Raw genomic sequence first — 17513 nt, forward strand, 5'->3', positions numbered from 1 at the left:
ACATATTCTAGAAAAGAAGAAATGTGCCAAAGAATTTCCAACAAAACTGTCAAAGGCACAGACACACTTGTATCAGCATAAGACATGCAACAAACTTAGGGAATATTGGGATGAAGAGCCCTTCCTAAGGAATCTACTTAGGAAGAGAATAAGCTTCAGACAAGAAAATGAGTGCAGAAACGTAAGGACTGACAGTGAACATAACATACACAGTTACTTACAGTGCTGAAACTCACGAAGATTAAGAGGGGGAGATTATAGTAAGAAATGACTGTATGTTCTGACAGCATAGTTAGTACAATGATAGTAAATTAGGAGTGGAGAGTATGACACATGCCAAAATATTTTCATTTGTTTTCAGTAATCATAATGGGTGGTGGTATATTAATATTGGGGGGGGGGGTTGTTTGGGGCGGGGGAGGGGGGTTTGCAGCTTTTGGCCAGAGCTGGGTTTGAACCTGTCACCTCCGGCATGTGGGGCTGGCGCCCCACTCCTTTGAGCCACAGGCGCCACCCAATATTGTTATTCTGAAATTCTTGTGTGTTATAATGTAGCATAAAGCAAATGAGTAATTATAGATATTCTAATTCTTTTTTTTTTTAATTGAATGGTAACTATGTACATTAATGCACTTCTGGGGTACAGTGTGGGGTTTTGGCATGATATTCTAATTCTATCATCCTCTGTGCTCTTGAGCACCTGAATTCTCCATGTGAAAGGAGAAAGAGAGCTGTTATATAAATGATATTAATGAAAAAAATCCCTTAGTCCAGACTTTGAATCTGATATATAATTATGAATTCATATTTTGTAGGGGATAGGAGGCTGGGAATGGGGGGAGTTTCCTATAATCTGCTCATGCTAAAGGGTCAGAAACAGTGACCATCCTAGTAGCTTTGAGAATCCTGCAGGCCAGATTATGGATGTGAAGTATTGTTTCCTGTTAAAGTAAGCCAGTATTCCTTGGATTACAAGCTGACTTCAGGTCTGGGGCAGGAAATGAGCCTGAAACCTTTTTTCATTCTACATAGACTAAAGTTCTCAAACATTACAATGCTCCAGCCCAAGAGGCATAGATGGCACAAATTGAGCTTTGCTATGAATAAGAATTGCAATAAATTAAAACCCATCAAATATGTCTAAATTCATGATTTTTTTAATTAACGAATTTCCTTTATTAGAGTAGTTTTAAATATACAGAAAAATTGAGCCAAAAGTACAGAATTTCCACACATCCCTCTTCCCTCCCTGCCTTCCGTTTCTCCTTTTTATGGGTGGGGTGGGGTGGGGAGCATCTTCCAGCACCATTTTTTTTTTTAACCCAACCCTGCCTTTCCCGTGCGGCGGTGGCGGGGGCTCAGCGACTCGGCCAGCGCGCGGGCTGCGGGCTGCGGGCTGCGGCTACGGGCAGGGCTGGCACGCACCGGACCCTCGGCGGCGGCGGCGGCGGTGGCGGTGGCGGGAGGAGGACAAAGGAGGATCCAGGGGAGGAGGCTCGCGGGAGGTGCGGCCAGAGGCGGAGGATCCCCAGCACCATTTTTTGAAAAAAACTATCTTTTCTCTCTTGGATTTCAGTTGACTGTATTTGTGTGGGTCTAATTCTCTTCCCTCAGTTCTGTCCCCCCATTGATCTATTTGTCTAATTTTTCACCGATCACATTCTCTCAACTGCTGTAACTTTATTATAATACTTGAAGTCAGGTAGAGATGATCTTTCAATTTTGTTCTTCAATATTGAGGTGGCTATTCTAGGTCTTTTGCTTTTCCAGACAAACTTTAGAATCAATTTGTCAGTATCCACAGAGTAACTTGCTTGTATTTTGATTTACATTGCATTAAATCTATAGATCAAGTTAGGAAGAACAGACATCTTAACATTGAGTCTTTCTATCCATGAATATACAATTTCTTTCCATTTATTTCAGTCTTTGACTTCTTCCATCAGAATTTTGTAGCTTTCCTCATATAGATCTCATTCATATTTTGCTAGATTTATATCTAAATGTTTCATTTTCAGGTGAGCCTTAATGTAAATAGTATGGTGTTTTTTATTTCAAATTCCAAAAATCAAAATTGTGGTATATGTACACCATGGAATATTATGCAGCCTTAACAAAAGATGGAGACTTTACCTCCTTCATGTTTACCTGGATGGAGCTGGAACATATTCTTCTTAGCAAAGTATCTCAAGAATGGAAGAAAAAGTATACAATGTACTCAGCCCCACTATGAAACTAATTTATAGCTTTCATATGAAAGCTATAACCCAATTATAGCTCAAGAATATGGGTAAAGGGAAGGGAAGGGGACAGGATAGGTGGAGGGAGAGTAATTGGTGGGACCACATCTACGGTGTATCTTACAAGGGTACATGTGAAATTTACTCGGTGGAGAATATAAATGTCTTAACGCAATAACTAAGAAAATTCCGTGAAGGCTATGTTGACCAGTTTGATGAAAGCATTTCAAATTGTATGTAAAACCAGCACATTGTACCCCATGATTGCATTAATGTATACCGCTATGATTTAATTAAAAAATAAATCCACCATGTTAAAAAAAATAAGAAATTATAAAGAAAAAAGAAAGATTAAGGGGAAATCTGCTGCCTAAGACAGACTTATAAAGATGTGTCAAGACTATGTTTTAGAAACATAGTAAAAAGAAGGTACGACTAAGCTATGGATACACTTATAGTGCTAGAATACACACTTAGGTGATAAAACATAATAAGGAAGGAAGTGATCACTATAACTGTGAGAATCCTAGGTACTCTGGAAGGAAGGAGAGTTGGATAAGAAAAACTGTGGGGGTAGGGGGTGGGGAGGGCCTCAGCGCCCATAGCACAGTGGTTATGGCGCCAGCCACATACTCCAAGTCAGGAGGGTTCAAACCTGGCCTAGGCCGGCTAAACAGCAATGACAACTGCAATTAAAAAAAAAAAATAGCTAGGCGTTGTGGCCAGCACCTGTAGTCCCAGCTACTTCGGAGGCTGAGGCAAGAGAATCACTTACACCCAAGAGTTGAGGTTGCTGTGAGCTGTGACGCCACAGCGCTCTACCAAGGGTGACATAGTGAGACTCTCTCAAAAAAAAGAAAAACTATGTGGGCTTCTTGGTAGCAAAATTCTGGATCTAGAGGGTGGTTTTAAGGATGTTTTCCTTAAAATAGTTAACTAAACTATCCATTTGTGTGTTTTCCATATCTCTGTTTTATTTCTTAATAAAGTTTTTTTTTCCTTTTCTTTTTGAGAGAGAGTCTCACTTTGTTGCCCTCAATAGAGGCACACCAACCTCAAACTCTTGGGCTTAAGCAATTCTCTCACCTCAGCCTCCCAAGTAGCTGGGACAGGTGCCCGCCACAATGCCCAGATATTTTTTAGAAACGGGGTCTCACTCTGGCTCAGTCTGGTCACAGATCTGTGAGCTCAGGCAGTCCACCCACCTCGGCCTCTCAAGTGCTGGGATTATAGCATAGTAAAGGTTTTTAACCAAAAAAAGGGTATGCTATATATATCTTGAAGTCAGAACTAGTATCTAATTTTTTTTCATTGTTGCCCATTGCACTTAGCATCGTACCTAGGCAGAAGTGGTACCCAACAAATAGTAGTTGAATGAACAATCATACCATTTTAATTCCCCTTTTCTTACACAGAGTTGGTATATTAAGACATATGTCCTTTCAGAACTGCTTACAGTGAACAGCTTAACATAATAATTTTTATAAGTATCACTCTTGTCTTCAAGCATAATTAACAGGGGCGGCGCCTGTGGCTCAAAGGAGTAGGGCACTAGCCCCATATACTGGAAATGGCGGGTTCAAACCCAGCCCCAGCCAAAAACTGCAAAAAAAAAAAAAAAAGATATTCCACAGTTGTACATTCTTCAGTATTCTGTTTGAAACAAGGAAGATAGTTGACCCTTCATTAGACGTCTCGAATGAACAGTGTGTGCACAGGGTGAGGGCTCCAAAAAGGATGAATCAGATGAGGATCTTGCCTAGAGGTAACTTAGACTAATTAGGTACCAGAATGTAGTTTTCAGTGGTTTGATCAAGTCTCAGTTTTCAGCCTGTAGAATTGGCACATACAGCTTTCTTGAAGGCCATTTCTGCAGGGCCAGGCTTAGATTGCAGATCTCACTCTGCAAATGGGCCACTCACGTGGGGAATTCATTTAAGACAATAAAATTCTAACCAGCTCAGATCTCCCTGGTTTTAGGTAATTCTTTTTAGTAATATGTAAAGTATTTATTTATTTATTTATTTATTTTTTGTAGAGACAGAGTCTCACTTTTTCGCCCTCGGTAGAGTGCAGTGGAGTCGCTCCAGCAACCTCCAACTCCTGGGCTTAGGCGATTCTTCTGCCTCAGCCTCCTAAGTAGCTGGGACTACAGGTGCCCTCCACAACGCCCGGCTATTTTTTGTTGCAGTTTGGCCGGGGCTGGGTTTGAACCCGCCACCCTCGGTATATGGGGCCAGCGCCTTTCTCACTGAGCCACAGGCGCCTCCCAAGTATTTATTTTAGTTCAGAGGTTCATGAAGACAAAGCATCATTTAAGAAAGATTGAATACATATAAACTATATATCATTTATTAAATCCTTAATGCAAGCTGAAGATATTCAGTGAATTATAGTATGCATTGGGGCTCTGGTTTTAACATTCATCCCTTCCCTAAAGAATTGGTGAGACTCCAGATCTGGATCTTATGGTCCAAACTAGATAATCTTCTTTCCTCACACTAATTCTACAGCAGATTCTAATCATCCTCTGTGTTTTATAAGAATCTACCCGTTCACTACATTTATCCATTTCTGGTCCTTCCCTTTCTTACATGAGGGCTAAAACAACAGTTGATAAATATGCCAAGTCTCTCTTTGCAACTGTGTTTATGTGATTTTAGTACTTGTGATTCTAGTACTCAGCAGAATATTGCCATACAAGAAGGCATTCACTCCTCCTGCCCACGTATATTTTGTGAAATTGCACTTGACAGTTGTTTTAAAATGGCTGCTTTCTTGACTCTGGCGTAAGACAATGGATTTTGGTGAACAGTGTTTTCTGATAAGTCTTAACCACTGCAAATTGCTTAAGGATATAATCTATGTGCTTTCATATTATTAAGCTCACCTAGGTGGCAACAACTTGGAGCTTTTCTATTTAACTGTTTCATAATGTCCTAGGTGGGCACTATGCTCATAATTCCATTATTGTCCTTTTCCTATATAAATATGTTCCTATACTTACTGCCAAGAGACCCAGTTTTATGATGTTTTTCTACCTTCTGTTTTTCAGAGGAAACATTCTCGGTGAGAATGTTTAACAGACAGAAAAATTCACTCGTGTAGTCACAGTATTTTGAAGCAGAAAGCCTTTATCTCAAACCCCTCACCCACAGCGAGTGGTTCTGCTTTTGACAGAATGGACAGTGAGATTTTAATATCTTCTTGGGAGATACTTTCAAAATCTGGGGCTTTTCTGTTTGATGTTAAAAAGTGCTTCTAGTCATTTGCGTTTACAATTACAGGCAAAGCAGTTTGGATAGACAGACCACCCAGGCTGGGTTCATACAAGTGAGCTTTCTAAGACAGGTGCTCTTCAAATAAGGTTGTCTTTCAAACACGTTTTACTGAGTGAACAGGTTTTTCCTGACCCTGAGATTTTTGGTCCCCTTGCTTTTTTTCTTCATCAGAAAGTGGTTTCTCTGCAAAAGTTTCTTGGGAGAGTTTTGTGAGCCTAAGATTATATGGATGTACTTTACCAGTAAATGAGGGTTTTTTGTTTTTCTTGATGAAAGGCACAGAGAGCATCAGGACATCATCCCATAGGACATATTATTTGCTTGTTTATGCCTCATAATAGCCCACAAAAGATTTGAAACAAGTAGTAGAAATTCTGTTGAATGAAACAGAAAAATGGAAATTAAAAATCAAAACCATAAAATATACAGATCAAAACCAAAGGGAAAATAGGATATAAGTATAGATTTATAACATTCTATACATTATTCTCAATGTAATCCCCCCATGTGTATTTTTTAAAGCCTTTAGGGATGTATGATTTATATAGTAACTCTACTATAAAGCTACTATATGTAAGACAATGTAACATTGATACAAAGACAGAGTTATTAGACTAGGAAACCTGGAAATATATCCTACATAGACTTATGATAAAGGTGACATTTCAAACCTGTGGGGAAAGAATAGAATATTCGGTAACCTCTTTGTGGAAAAAAATAAATTGAGGCTCTTGTATCATACCACGTACCAAAATAAATTCTAAATGAATTGGCAGTGAATTATATAATCATAAAAGTACTATGCACAGTGATAATTCATAAAAGAATAAATATAAATGGCTAGAAGGTAATACAAATGAATAATTACCTCATCTTGTAATGACAATCAGAAAAAAAACTTTTAAAACATAAGACAGGCAGAAAACAGAAAAACCGTAAATAACTTATCAGGCTACGTGAAATTGGTCAGCCTCAATACATACACAATCCCTTTAAAATAGCATAAGCAAAATAAAAGGCAAATGACAAAAAAATTCATGATTTACATTAACTCTTTGTCATGTTTATAATGAAGGAATCTTTATAAATTATTTTTAAAAGATGAAAATCTCCAATAAAAATTTTAAAATAAAAACAAAATTTTAAACAGTGAACTAGAAAAAAAATTATTTTTCTTTTCTTTTCCTTTAAGATAGAGTCTAACTCTGTCACCCTGCGTTGAGTGTTATGGCATCATTGTAGCTCACAATAACCTCATACTCTTGGCTTGAGCAATCCTCCTGTCACTGCCTCCCAAGTACCTGGGACTACACATACCTGCAACTGTGCCCAGCTGGTTTTTCTATCGAGTGTAGATGGGTTCTTGTTCTTGCTCAGGCTGGTATTGAACTCCTGAGCTCAAGTAATCCACCCACCTCAGCCTCTCAGAGTTCTAGGATTATAGGCATGAGCCAACATGCTCAGCTGTGAACTACAAAAATTAACAAAATATGGGTATAAATAGCAACTTTATTTTGGGGGGGATAAGTAAATTTCTACTTTGTACTTTATCACAACATCAATTTTATATTATGGATTTAAGTGCAAAATTTATAAAAGTATCCAAAGTAAATTTAAAATAATAGTTTTATAATCTTGAAGTAGAATGGCCCTTCTAAGTCTAACACAAAACCCAGATGTCCTGAAGAAAAAGTTTGGCAAATTGTATCAAATAAAAATCTAAAAGTTCTTTATGATCAAAAAAACTTGAGAAGTAATTTAGATAGCAACAAACTAGAAATGTTACATGTAAATATGATCAAAGAGTTAACATCTTATCAGTAAAGAAGTTTATAAATCAATAAGAGAAACAAACACTGACAGAAGAGTGAAATAGAAGGTGCACGATGATAATGCAGGAAAGTATAAACAGTCATCGCAAAGAAACTGAAAGAATCCTCCATCATGCTACTAATAAAAGGAATAGGATCTTTAAATACTGGATTTGTTTGTCTGTAAAATTGATAAAAATTTGTCCTACATAGACGGCCTAGTATTGGTACAAGCAGGGAGAAAATTTCTTTTGTTTTTATTTTTTTTTTTTTTAATCATCACTGTGTACATTAATGTAGTCATGGGGTACAATGTGCTGGTTTTATATACAATTTGAAATATTTTCATCAAACTGGTTAACATAGCCTTCATGGCATTTTCTTGGTTATTGTGTTAAAACGTTTATATTCCAAGGGTACAAGTGAATCTTTCTAAGAGTAGAATGTGAATGTTTTAAAACAATAATTAAGAAAATGACATGAAGGCTATGTTAACCAGTTTGATGGAAGTGTTTCAGATTGTATGTGAAAATCCCGCACTGTACCCCAGAAGTGCATTAATGTACATAGTTACCTTTTAATAAAAAAAAAAATTTATATTCTACATTTAGTAAGTTTCACATGTACCCTTGTAAGTGCACCATAGGTGTGGTCCCACCAATTACCCTCCCTCTACTCATTCTCCCTCCTCCCCTCCCCGCCCCTTCCCCATATTCTTAGGCTATAATCCCTAGTTTCATAATAGGACTGAGTACATTGGATACTTTTTCTTCCATTCCTGAGATACTTTGCTAAGAAGAATAATTGTTACAAATTCCTTTTACTAGAGGGTTGTTTGTATTTGACAATTTCTATTAAAAGCCTTAAAAATGGGGCAGCACCTGTGGCTCAGTGGGTGGGGTGCTGGGCCCATATACCAAGTGTGGCAGGTTCAAACTTGGCCCTGGGCAAACTGCAACAAAAAAATAGCCAGGCGTTGTGGCAGGCGCCTATAGTCCCAGGTACTCGGGAAGCTGAGGCAAGAGAATCGCTTAAGTCCAAGAGTGGGAGGTTGCTGTGAGCTGTGACGCCATGCACTCTACCAAGGTTGACAAAATAAGACTCTGTCTCACACACACACACCCCCCAAAAAAGCCTTAAAAATGGCCAGGCATAGTGGCTTATGACTATAATCCTAGGACTTTGGGAGGTCAAGATGGGAGGATTGCTTGAGCCCAGGAATTTTAAGACCAACCTATAGCAAGACCCTATCTCTACATTAGCAGGGTGTGATAGCAGGCTCTTGTAGTCCTACAAGTTGAGACAGGAGGATTGCTTGAGCCCAGGAGTTCATAGCTGCAGTGGGCCACTGCACTACAGCCTAGGAAACAGAATGAGACCCCATCTCTTAAAAAAAGATAAAAATAAAATAAGATAAGATAAGATAAGAAAGTAAAAAAAGTCTACAAATCCTTTTACCTAAATTATTATTACTAGAATTTTATTCTAAGGAAGCAAGCAATGTGTTACTTCCTGAATGATTTGTCCAGCAGCTGGTATAAGCATTGATTGTGTTATTAAGCCGCACAGCATCTCAACCACCATTCTATGTCTGCAGAACTCCCGAGCATATGAAATGGCTTTCCCAATATAGAACTTGAGAATGCCAAATACTACTTCCCATTCTTCACTGTGGCTAGGATGTAGGCATGTGACCAAGGCACAACCCAGACACTAGAGACTTTTACTCCAAATCTAGTAAAATAAAGAAGCAAGGACACCCCCAGTTCTATTTTTTGAAGAGTTGGAGGCAATTGTATTTCGTTCCGAAGTCACAGTTCAGACTGACATACAGCACCCTGTGTTTGTTTGTTTGTTTGTTTTTTCAGCAGACCAGTTCGGTGTTGTGTGCTTTCGGTGTTACTCCTGGAATTCTAACTCCTACACCTGAGTATTATAAGTTCTTTGATGTACCCAATAGCCTATACATTAATTTATTTCCTATTTAAATCAACCAGAGCATTTTTTGCCCCCGCTGGCTTGCAACTAAGAAGTCCAACTGTGTTAAAACAGCTTTATTTGTAACATTAAAAATTAGACACAGTAGAGATCAGTTGAAGTAAATTTTATATCCATAGGATGGCACTATTCAACCTTTAAAAATTATGCAGTATTTCTAAGTTTGAGGATTTTAATCAGAAAATGAATTTAGAATAAGACTTCAGACGTTCAAAAAGTTGTTGGAAAGGGCAGCGCCTAGGTCTCAAGGAGTAGGGTGCCAGCCCCATATATACCAGAGGTGGTGGGTTCAGACCTAGCCGTTGCCAAAAACTGCAAAAAAAAAAAAAAACGTTGTTGGAAGAAGACCCCTGGATTAACTAAAAGCAATACAGCAGATCCACGGGGATGCTGCTCGCTCTGATGCCAACACAAGTTAGGAAGGAAGTACTCACCCCTATCTCCCACACCCAGGAAACCATAGTTTCCTTTGTGCCTGTGATTGGCACAGTTTACCCCAGTTCTTGACACCCAGAAGCTGGAAAATGGATCTGGTAATGCTGCTATAGAAAAGCCTCACAGGCTTCGGCACCCATAGCACAGTGGTTATGGCACCAGCCACATATACCGAAGCTGGCGGGTTCGAAGCCGGCCTCGCCCTACTAAACAACAATGGCAACTGCAGCCAAAAAATAGCCAGACATTGTAGCAGGCGCCTGTAGTCCCAGCTACTTGGGAGGCTGAAGCCAGAGAATTGCGTAAGTCCAAGAGTTAGGGGCTGCTGTGAGCTGTGACACCATGGCACTCGACCAAGAGGGACATAGTGAGACTCTATTTCAAAAAAAAAAAAAAAAGGAAGAAAGAAATGGAAAAATGGGATAAAAATACACATTTATAAAAAAAAGAAAAGACTCGAAGTGCAAATATTGAATTTTCTCTTGATAATATTTTACTATTTCTTTGTGCTTTTCCTTAACAAATTTTTAATTATTCTTATAATCATAAATACACATTATTCTTTAAATAGAAAAGCACTCCTTTGAAAATTTAGACATGTTACCAAATAAATGAAATGGGGCTTATTTACATTTGTGAAGGATTTGCTAGATAAACCCTCTGGTGTGTTATAAGTGTATTACATGTGGGCCAAGGTTTTCCTGTTCACTCCTCAGAGAGTCTGAGTAAGACTGAGAACAGGCTTCTACCAACTTAGAGTTATTTTATTGTTTAAGCCAGTGTGCCATGAAAAAATTTGGGAGGTACCATTATCCTGGAAATGTGCATCTGTAGCACGCTTTAACTTGATTCAATTCATTTAAAACATACTCATTAAAAATAATAATAAATAATTTTATGACTAATACCCCTAAGAAGGACTACCATGTATTAAGTACTTAATCATCTGCCAGGCACTGTCCTAATTACTTTATATCTATTATCTCAGTTAATTTTCATGACAGCCATGTGAAACTTAGGCATTATTACTCTGCTGTTTTAGATGAGCGAATGGATGCCAAAATGTTAAATTAGTAACTGGCTAAAATCTTGAATGAAAGAAGTGGCATTCTAATGTAGGTGTTGTCTTATTTGAATATCCCTACTCTTAACAAGTATACTATACTGTGCCCATTTTTTTGGAAACCTATCAATTATGTAAAGCAAAGTACTTATGTAATCATCAGACAATGATACAAGTAGAACAGGGGCTTCTTCACCGTCTCACTCCCATCAGAGCGTCGTTTCCAAGAGCGCAGAGAGCTTGTCTGTCTTAGCCCCTTAGCACACTGCTTGGAACATTATAGAAACTTAGATATTTGTTGCATGAATAAATATTCACATGATGATTGTTAGACTTGTGGTTCTCTACTCTGGCTATACATCAGAATTGCCTGTAGAGCTTTAGAAACATTCAAAAAGTCAGGAGTCTACCCCATCTCCCAAATAGCATCATCAGGGGAGGAACCCAAGCAAGCATATTTATTTAAAGATCTCTAGGTGATTCTAATGCTTAGTCAAGATGCAGAAATTATACAACAGTGGTTCCCTTGAATGTGTATTAGAATTACCTACAGAACTTGTTAAAAGACAGATTGCTTGACCCCCACTTCAGGAGTTTCTGTCTACTAGGTCCGAGGTGGAACTTGAGAATTTGCACTTCTAACAAGTTCCTGGGTAATACTGATGCTCTTGGTCTGTGGATCACACTGTTAAGAACTACTATCCTAGAGGATTGGTCCTAAGGGACCAAACCAGAACATTTTTACTTAGGACTTAAGCAGGAGCTTTCGTCAGGCCAAAATAAATATTGATCATTCAAGCAACACAGGTTTTAGTTGTAGTCTTCAAAACACCCAGGAGAGTGCCATAATCATTGAGCTTATTGCTCCAAAAATTTCTTAGAACAATGGCATACCAGTTTGCTAATCCTTAGTGAGAAACATTTCTTTGGTCCATTTGACCTTGAGCTGTTTGAGCCCACAGAGGCCACTTTCTGCCCTATAGGAAAGATAGCCTCATCTGTCAGGCACTCTGGCTCCATGTCAGCAAAGCCTCCAAGCAGGTATGGTGTTCAGTCCCCAGAACACCTCCCTCTTGTTCACAGAGAAAACCTCCAGCTTTTCCTCATGACTTCTCTCTTCTTCAGTGATCTGTCTATATTAGACCCACAGGAACTGTATTAAAGGGCCACAGCATTAGGAAGGTTGAGAACCACTGGTCTGTATCCTAAACCAGGAGAGCTAGCAACAGGAGCTTTGACAGAGTCTTTTTTCTGGTATTATTTGAAGAACCAAAGTTCGCAGATGGTATCTAGTCTTAGAGTATTAAAAAATTACCAGACAGGCTCAGCAGCGCCTGTGGCTCAAGTGGCCAAGGCACCAGCCACATACACCCAAGGTGGCAGGTTCGAATCCAGCCCAGGCCCACCAAACAACAATGACGGCTGCAACCAAAAAATAGCCAGGTGTTGTGGCGGGCGCCTGTGGTCCCAGCTACTTGGGAGGCTGAGGCAGGAGACTCGCTTGAGCCCAGGATTTGGAGGTTGTTGTGAACTGTGATGCCACAGCACTCTACCCAGGGGGACAGCTTGAGGCTCTGTCTCAAAAAAAGTACCAGATAGGCCAGTGTGTTTCCATTATCTGCAGGTGCACCTAATAGAAATGCACAAGAGGTGTTCGGTACCAGTGAACACCAGGCTTTGGATGAAAATTCCAGGCTTTTATGTCTTGCTGTTGTGCCCTGCACCTAATAGTATTTGGCTTGGTTTTTTAGAGTGACTTCCATGCCTGGTGCTTTTTTGCTATGTCTTTTATACATTTTTAATTGTTTGGAAGAGCTGCTGGGGTTTTACAAATGATGTTTTTCTCTTCCTTTTAGGTCTGTCTGCAATGCAATCAATGTTTACAACCTCACCTGCAGTAACTGTTTAGAAAACTGCACTGATGTTCTGTTTAGTAACAAGATTACCTTCTTAATGGACCTCCTGATACACCAGTTGGAGGTATGTAATATTACTGCTTTGTGTTAGAAGCTGTTAAGGTTTGAGAAATAGTCCCTATGGAAAAAACTAAAAGAATTCAGCTTATTTGCTCTCCAGATTTAAAAAAAAAAAAAAAAAGTTAAGATGACAGGAGAGTAAAGAGGGACTGGCAGAGAAACGTAATAATTTTAAAATTTTATAGCAGATTCTTCTAAGTTCTGATATTTAATGGATGGTAGACTTGTAGCACTTGTTGAAATCACAACTTACTGAGTTAAACTGGGGCTTTGGAATCATGACCCAAAGTCAAACCTCTAAAGCGACAGCAATGGGAGTTACAGAGGGAAGAAATCTGGGAATGACGCAGAGCCGCAGAGCCTCGTAGCCAGGTTAAGTAGAAGGGGTCAGTTTACAGTGGACTTTTGTTGGTTATTTAGACTTTAAAAAAAAGAAAGAAAGAAAAAGTAAACTCCTCTGTCAGAAAGGGGCAAACCTGTTCTACTTTGAAATGGGAACAAGCAGCCAATTGTCACCTTAAATTTTACTTCAGGTCACAGATATTGAATGAAGTAAGTTCAGTATAATAGCTAAAGCTTCAGGTCTGTCAACTGTAGTCACCAGCAGTTTCCTGGTGAAATTTCTGAGCCCCTGAGCTATTGCCACAAAATCACTTCCAGCTTCAAGTTTATAACACAGATATTTCAGAACCATTTACTTTGACTCAACACACAGATAAAATAACTCTTCCTTAAACTACATGATTTTTGCTATCTTTCCTCCACCAACTGGTTAATTCCTACACATTTTCCAGATATTAACTGAGGCATAATGGCACCTTCTTCATGAAATCTTCCCCAACCTGTTTCCCCAAGCCCAGGTTAAATATACTTCTTACATGATCCTAGGCATGACATCTCTTACAGAATCGATCACATGGAATTATTTATTTACTTATTCATTTTCCTCACCAACCATTAAATCTATAGGAAAGGAAGTAACTTTTCACTATCTCCAAGATTCTAATGCAGGCCTGGCACTGAGGAGATTCAACATGTAATTGAATTAATATATGAGTGAAATGAATTTCCACACATCACAAGCTGAAAATTGGAAATCAGATTATAAATCCCTTACAGGCAGACATATTGACATTGAGAGGGGACAGCAGTGAGGGAAAACAAACCAAAACACAGAAGTGAATGTTACACAGCATTAGTGATAGCAGCGAATCGTCAATCAAAGGCTAAATTATATGTGGTTTCATCTACAAAAGAAGGCATTAGACTGGGCATGGGGGCTCACACCTATAATCCTGGCACTTCTGGGAGACCAAGGCAGGAAGATCTCCTGAGCTCTGGAATTTGAGACCAGCCTGAGCAAGAGCAAGACACCATCTCTGCTAAAATAGAAAAACTAGCCAGGTGTTGTGGCAGACACCTGTAGTCCTAGCTGCTCAGGATGTTGAAACAAGAGGATCACTTGACCCCAAGTGTTTGAGGTTGCTGGGAGCTATGACACCATGGCATTCTACTCAGGGCAGCTGAGTGAGACTCCATCTCCAAAAAAAAAGGCATTTATATATGGATAAGACGCATTCTGTGTTTATTCTGCTCTTTGAATTTTGCCCATTTTAGCAAAAAACAATTCTATGAAAAATAGTTGAAAGCACAAGGAGAAAAGACTTAACATTTATTGAATGGCCTTATTGCCCAGGTATTTTAATATATATTGCAAAAAAACAATTCTATGAAAAATAGTTGAAAGCTAGCACAAGGACAAAAGACTTAACATTTATTGAATGGCCTTATTACCCAGGTATTTTAAAATATATTGCATCATTTAATTTTCAAACAGCATCTTAAAGTCAATATTATTCCATTTTGCAGATGATGAAACTTGAGTTCTAGAGAGGTTAACTTACCCAAGGCTACATAGATGTTAAGTCACAGAACCAAGAATTAAACCTAGGTTTGTCAAACCCAAACTGAGGGATATTCTACATAATAATCATTTTCAAAAGTTTTAATGTTGTGAAAGATAAGGAAAAAGTGAAGAACTATGAAATGGAGGAGACTAAGGAGTTAAGTGTAGAGTTGGATCCTAGACCAGAAAGAGAACATTAATGGGAAAACTGGGAAATTCAAGTAAGATCTATAGAAAATTACTTTGATTGGCTCCGTGTTAATTTCCTCCTTTAAATAATTATACTATGTATGGTTTTGTAAGATGTTACTAGTAGGGGATACTAGGTGAAAGTAACTCTCAATTTTTGCAACATATTTATTGATTTTTAATTATTTCAAAGTGAGAATGAAAAAAATATATCAAAACCTTATACTCTCTAACCATTTTATATCACATCATCTGGAAAAGTTTATTCTGTGAAACTTGTTCCAATGTTGACAATGGAAGAAGAGACATTACTTTGAACAGCGTAAGTAATGAAAGAGAATGAAATGGGAAGAAATGAACAAGAAGGCTACAGAAAAGAATCTTAACTCTTTACTCTTTTCTTGTCAAAAGCTATTTTTATTGAGGAAATTAGTGTGGAAAAGTTCATTTATTCCCTCACTTAATGATGATTATGAACCTGTTATTTCCAGTTCCAGAGAAGCACAAGATATGGGGAACCTCTCGGAAATCCTTGCATAGGAGTAGGAACAGAAATATAGGTGACATGTTTTCTTAGTTTGAGCTGCCAACATAACACCAAATACTAGGTGGCTTATAAAAGAAATTTATTTCTCACAGTTCTGAAAGCGAGAAATTCAAAATTAGGATGCCATGAAGGTCAGGTTCTGGGCGGACCCCTTTCCAGCTTGCAGACTACTGACTTCTCACTGTATCCTCACGTGGTGGAAAGAGACTGAGTTAGTTATCTTGCTTCTTTTTTAAGGGCACTAATCCCATTTATGAGAGCAAAGCCTCCCACAGCCCCATCTCTAGATATCATCACATTAGGGATTAGTTTTCAACATATAAACTTTGAGGGGAACACAAGTATTCAGTCTCTAACACATACACTAAATGCTATGATGGCAGCCTATAGAGAGTGCTGCAGGAACCCCAGGGAAGGTGTTCAGTATTTCTGTCTGGGATGTCACAGAGTAGGGACATTTGAGATCTAGTTCTTAGCTTCTCAGAGTAGATGTCATTTATTAAGTGCCAGTCATGTGCCAGGAGCCTGTAAGTACCTTGGTCATTTCCCTCTTCTTTGAAAGCCCACGTTTCCTTTGAATAATATTCACTTGCTTATGACCTCAAGGTTTCTTGACATTCATAAAAGCTCTTAATCTGTCTATCAATGAATTTGACCACATTCTGTGTTTATTCTGCTCTGTGAATTTTGTTCAGTTTGGACCTGGAATCCTGGGACATTTGTTTGCCAAACACATTTATCCCTCCTTTCCTTATACGTGGTACTTCCTAGTTTTTTCAGTTCCTTCGATTACTTTATTTTACTGCTGTCAGTTCTGACATTGCTGTGGCAGTGTTTGTGGCAGTGAGCAGAAGAGGATGTTTCTCATTTTCAGTAGTCAGTGATGGTGATCTTCATGTTTCTGGAAACCATTTAAGTACATTTCATGTAAAAGTGTTTTCATTTTTCTTCCTAACTGGTTGTAATATACACATAACTGAAATATGGACCAATAACTTGCTAGTGTCCTTTAAATAGGGGTTAAGAAATAGTCATTGACACATTTTCCAACAGGAATAGAAAATAAAAGAAGCTAATTAAATGTGATCTGATGTTCTTAATAAGACACCTGATTATCAGTTACTTCAGCATTTCTGGTTCTTTAGTAAATCCAGATGGTTTAGAAGACATTTTTTTCCAATCCAGCTTCTTGCAGTTGTTTTAGCACTCTTGTATATCATTTTAATTACTATTTGCAAAGCATTGTACAAATGCCAGGGTGACAGAGGTCCTTCATTTTAGAAGTGCACAATTAAGGAAGGAAGAAATTGCATGAATAAATATTAAAGACGAAGAGAAACCATGAGAAATTCTGTTACATCATCAGAGCTACAAAGTAGCCCAAGCAGAGTACCTAGCACATAATATATGTTTGTGAAATATTTGATGAATGAGTAAATTCTAACCTGAGGAATTAAGGAGGCTTTTGAGAGAAGTTAGTTTTGATTATACCTTGAATATTAGCAAAACCTTTACAATTCTGGGTTTACAAAAGATGAATTAGTGATGTGACACTAAAAATACATGCTTCCCCTCCCCCTTGAGTTATAGATGAAAAGTAGTTTTTATTTATTTCAGGACAGTTCTTACTTGGAACCCTGCAAACCAGTTCATTTAGACAAATTTCCCCTGGGAATGAAAGCTAACACCAATGTATTACTTTCCATAAAGCATGGAAGTTTTAAAATATGTTAACAATAATTTCTTACATCATTCAATAAGTGATTGTTAAGTATCTCCTCTGGGCCTAGGTCATAGAATAGTGGCACTTTAACCTCAAGATGTCTTCTTGGAAGACCAGATATGCACATTGGGAGACAATAAAAAGACCTGGGGAAAGGGCAAGAATAGGAATTCCCAGTCTTTGTTCCCCCACAGAGATACTTAACAACAGTATAAGGACCAAAATACCTTTAAGAGATCTCCAGAAACCAGTTAAAAAATTGCAGTACACCAGGGAGTCTCAAAGCCAACAACAGCCACATTGACATGTGTAAAAAGAGCTATTTCACTTGGCCTATGATCACC

General features: G+C 38.4%; 1 protein-coding gene across 1 annotated transcript in view; it reads left to right on the plus strand.

Annotated features, from left to right (window-relative positions):
- SCAPER (S-phase cyclin A associated protein in the ER) overlaps positions 1-17513 on the plus strand; it is a 444723-nt gene that overhangs the window by 322052 nt on the left and 105158 nt on the right. Inside the window, exon 25 of the mRNA XM_012801961.2 lies at positions 12685-12808. Coding sequence (XP_012657415.1) covers positions 12685-12808 — 124 coding nt within the window. The remainder of the gene's footprint in view (positions 1-12684; positions 12809-17513) is intronic.

This window comes from Otolemur garnettii, unplaced genomic scaffold, assembly GCF_000181295.1.
Source record: "Otolemur garnettii isolate 467f Iridium unplaced genomic scaffold, OtoGar3 scaffold00011, whole genome shotgun sequence".
Classification (NCBI taxonomy): domain Eukaryota; kingdom Metazoa; phylum Chordata; class Mammalia; order Primates; family Galagidae; genus Otolemur; species Otolemur garnettii.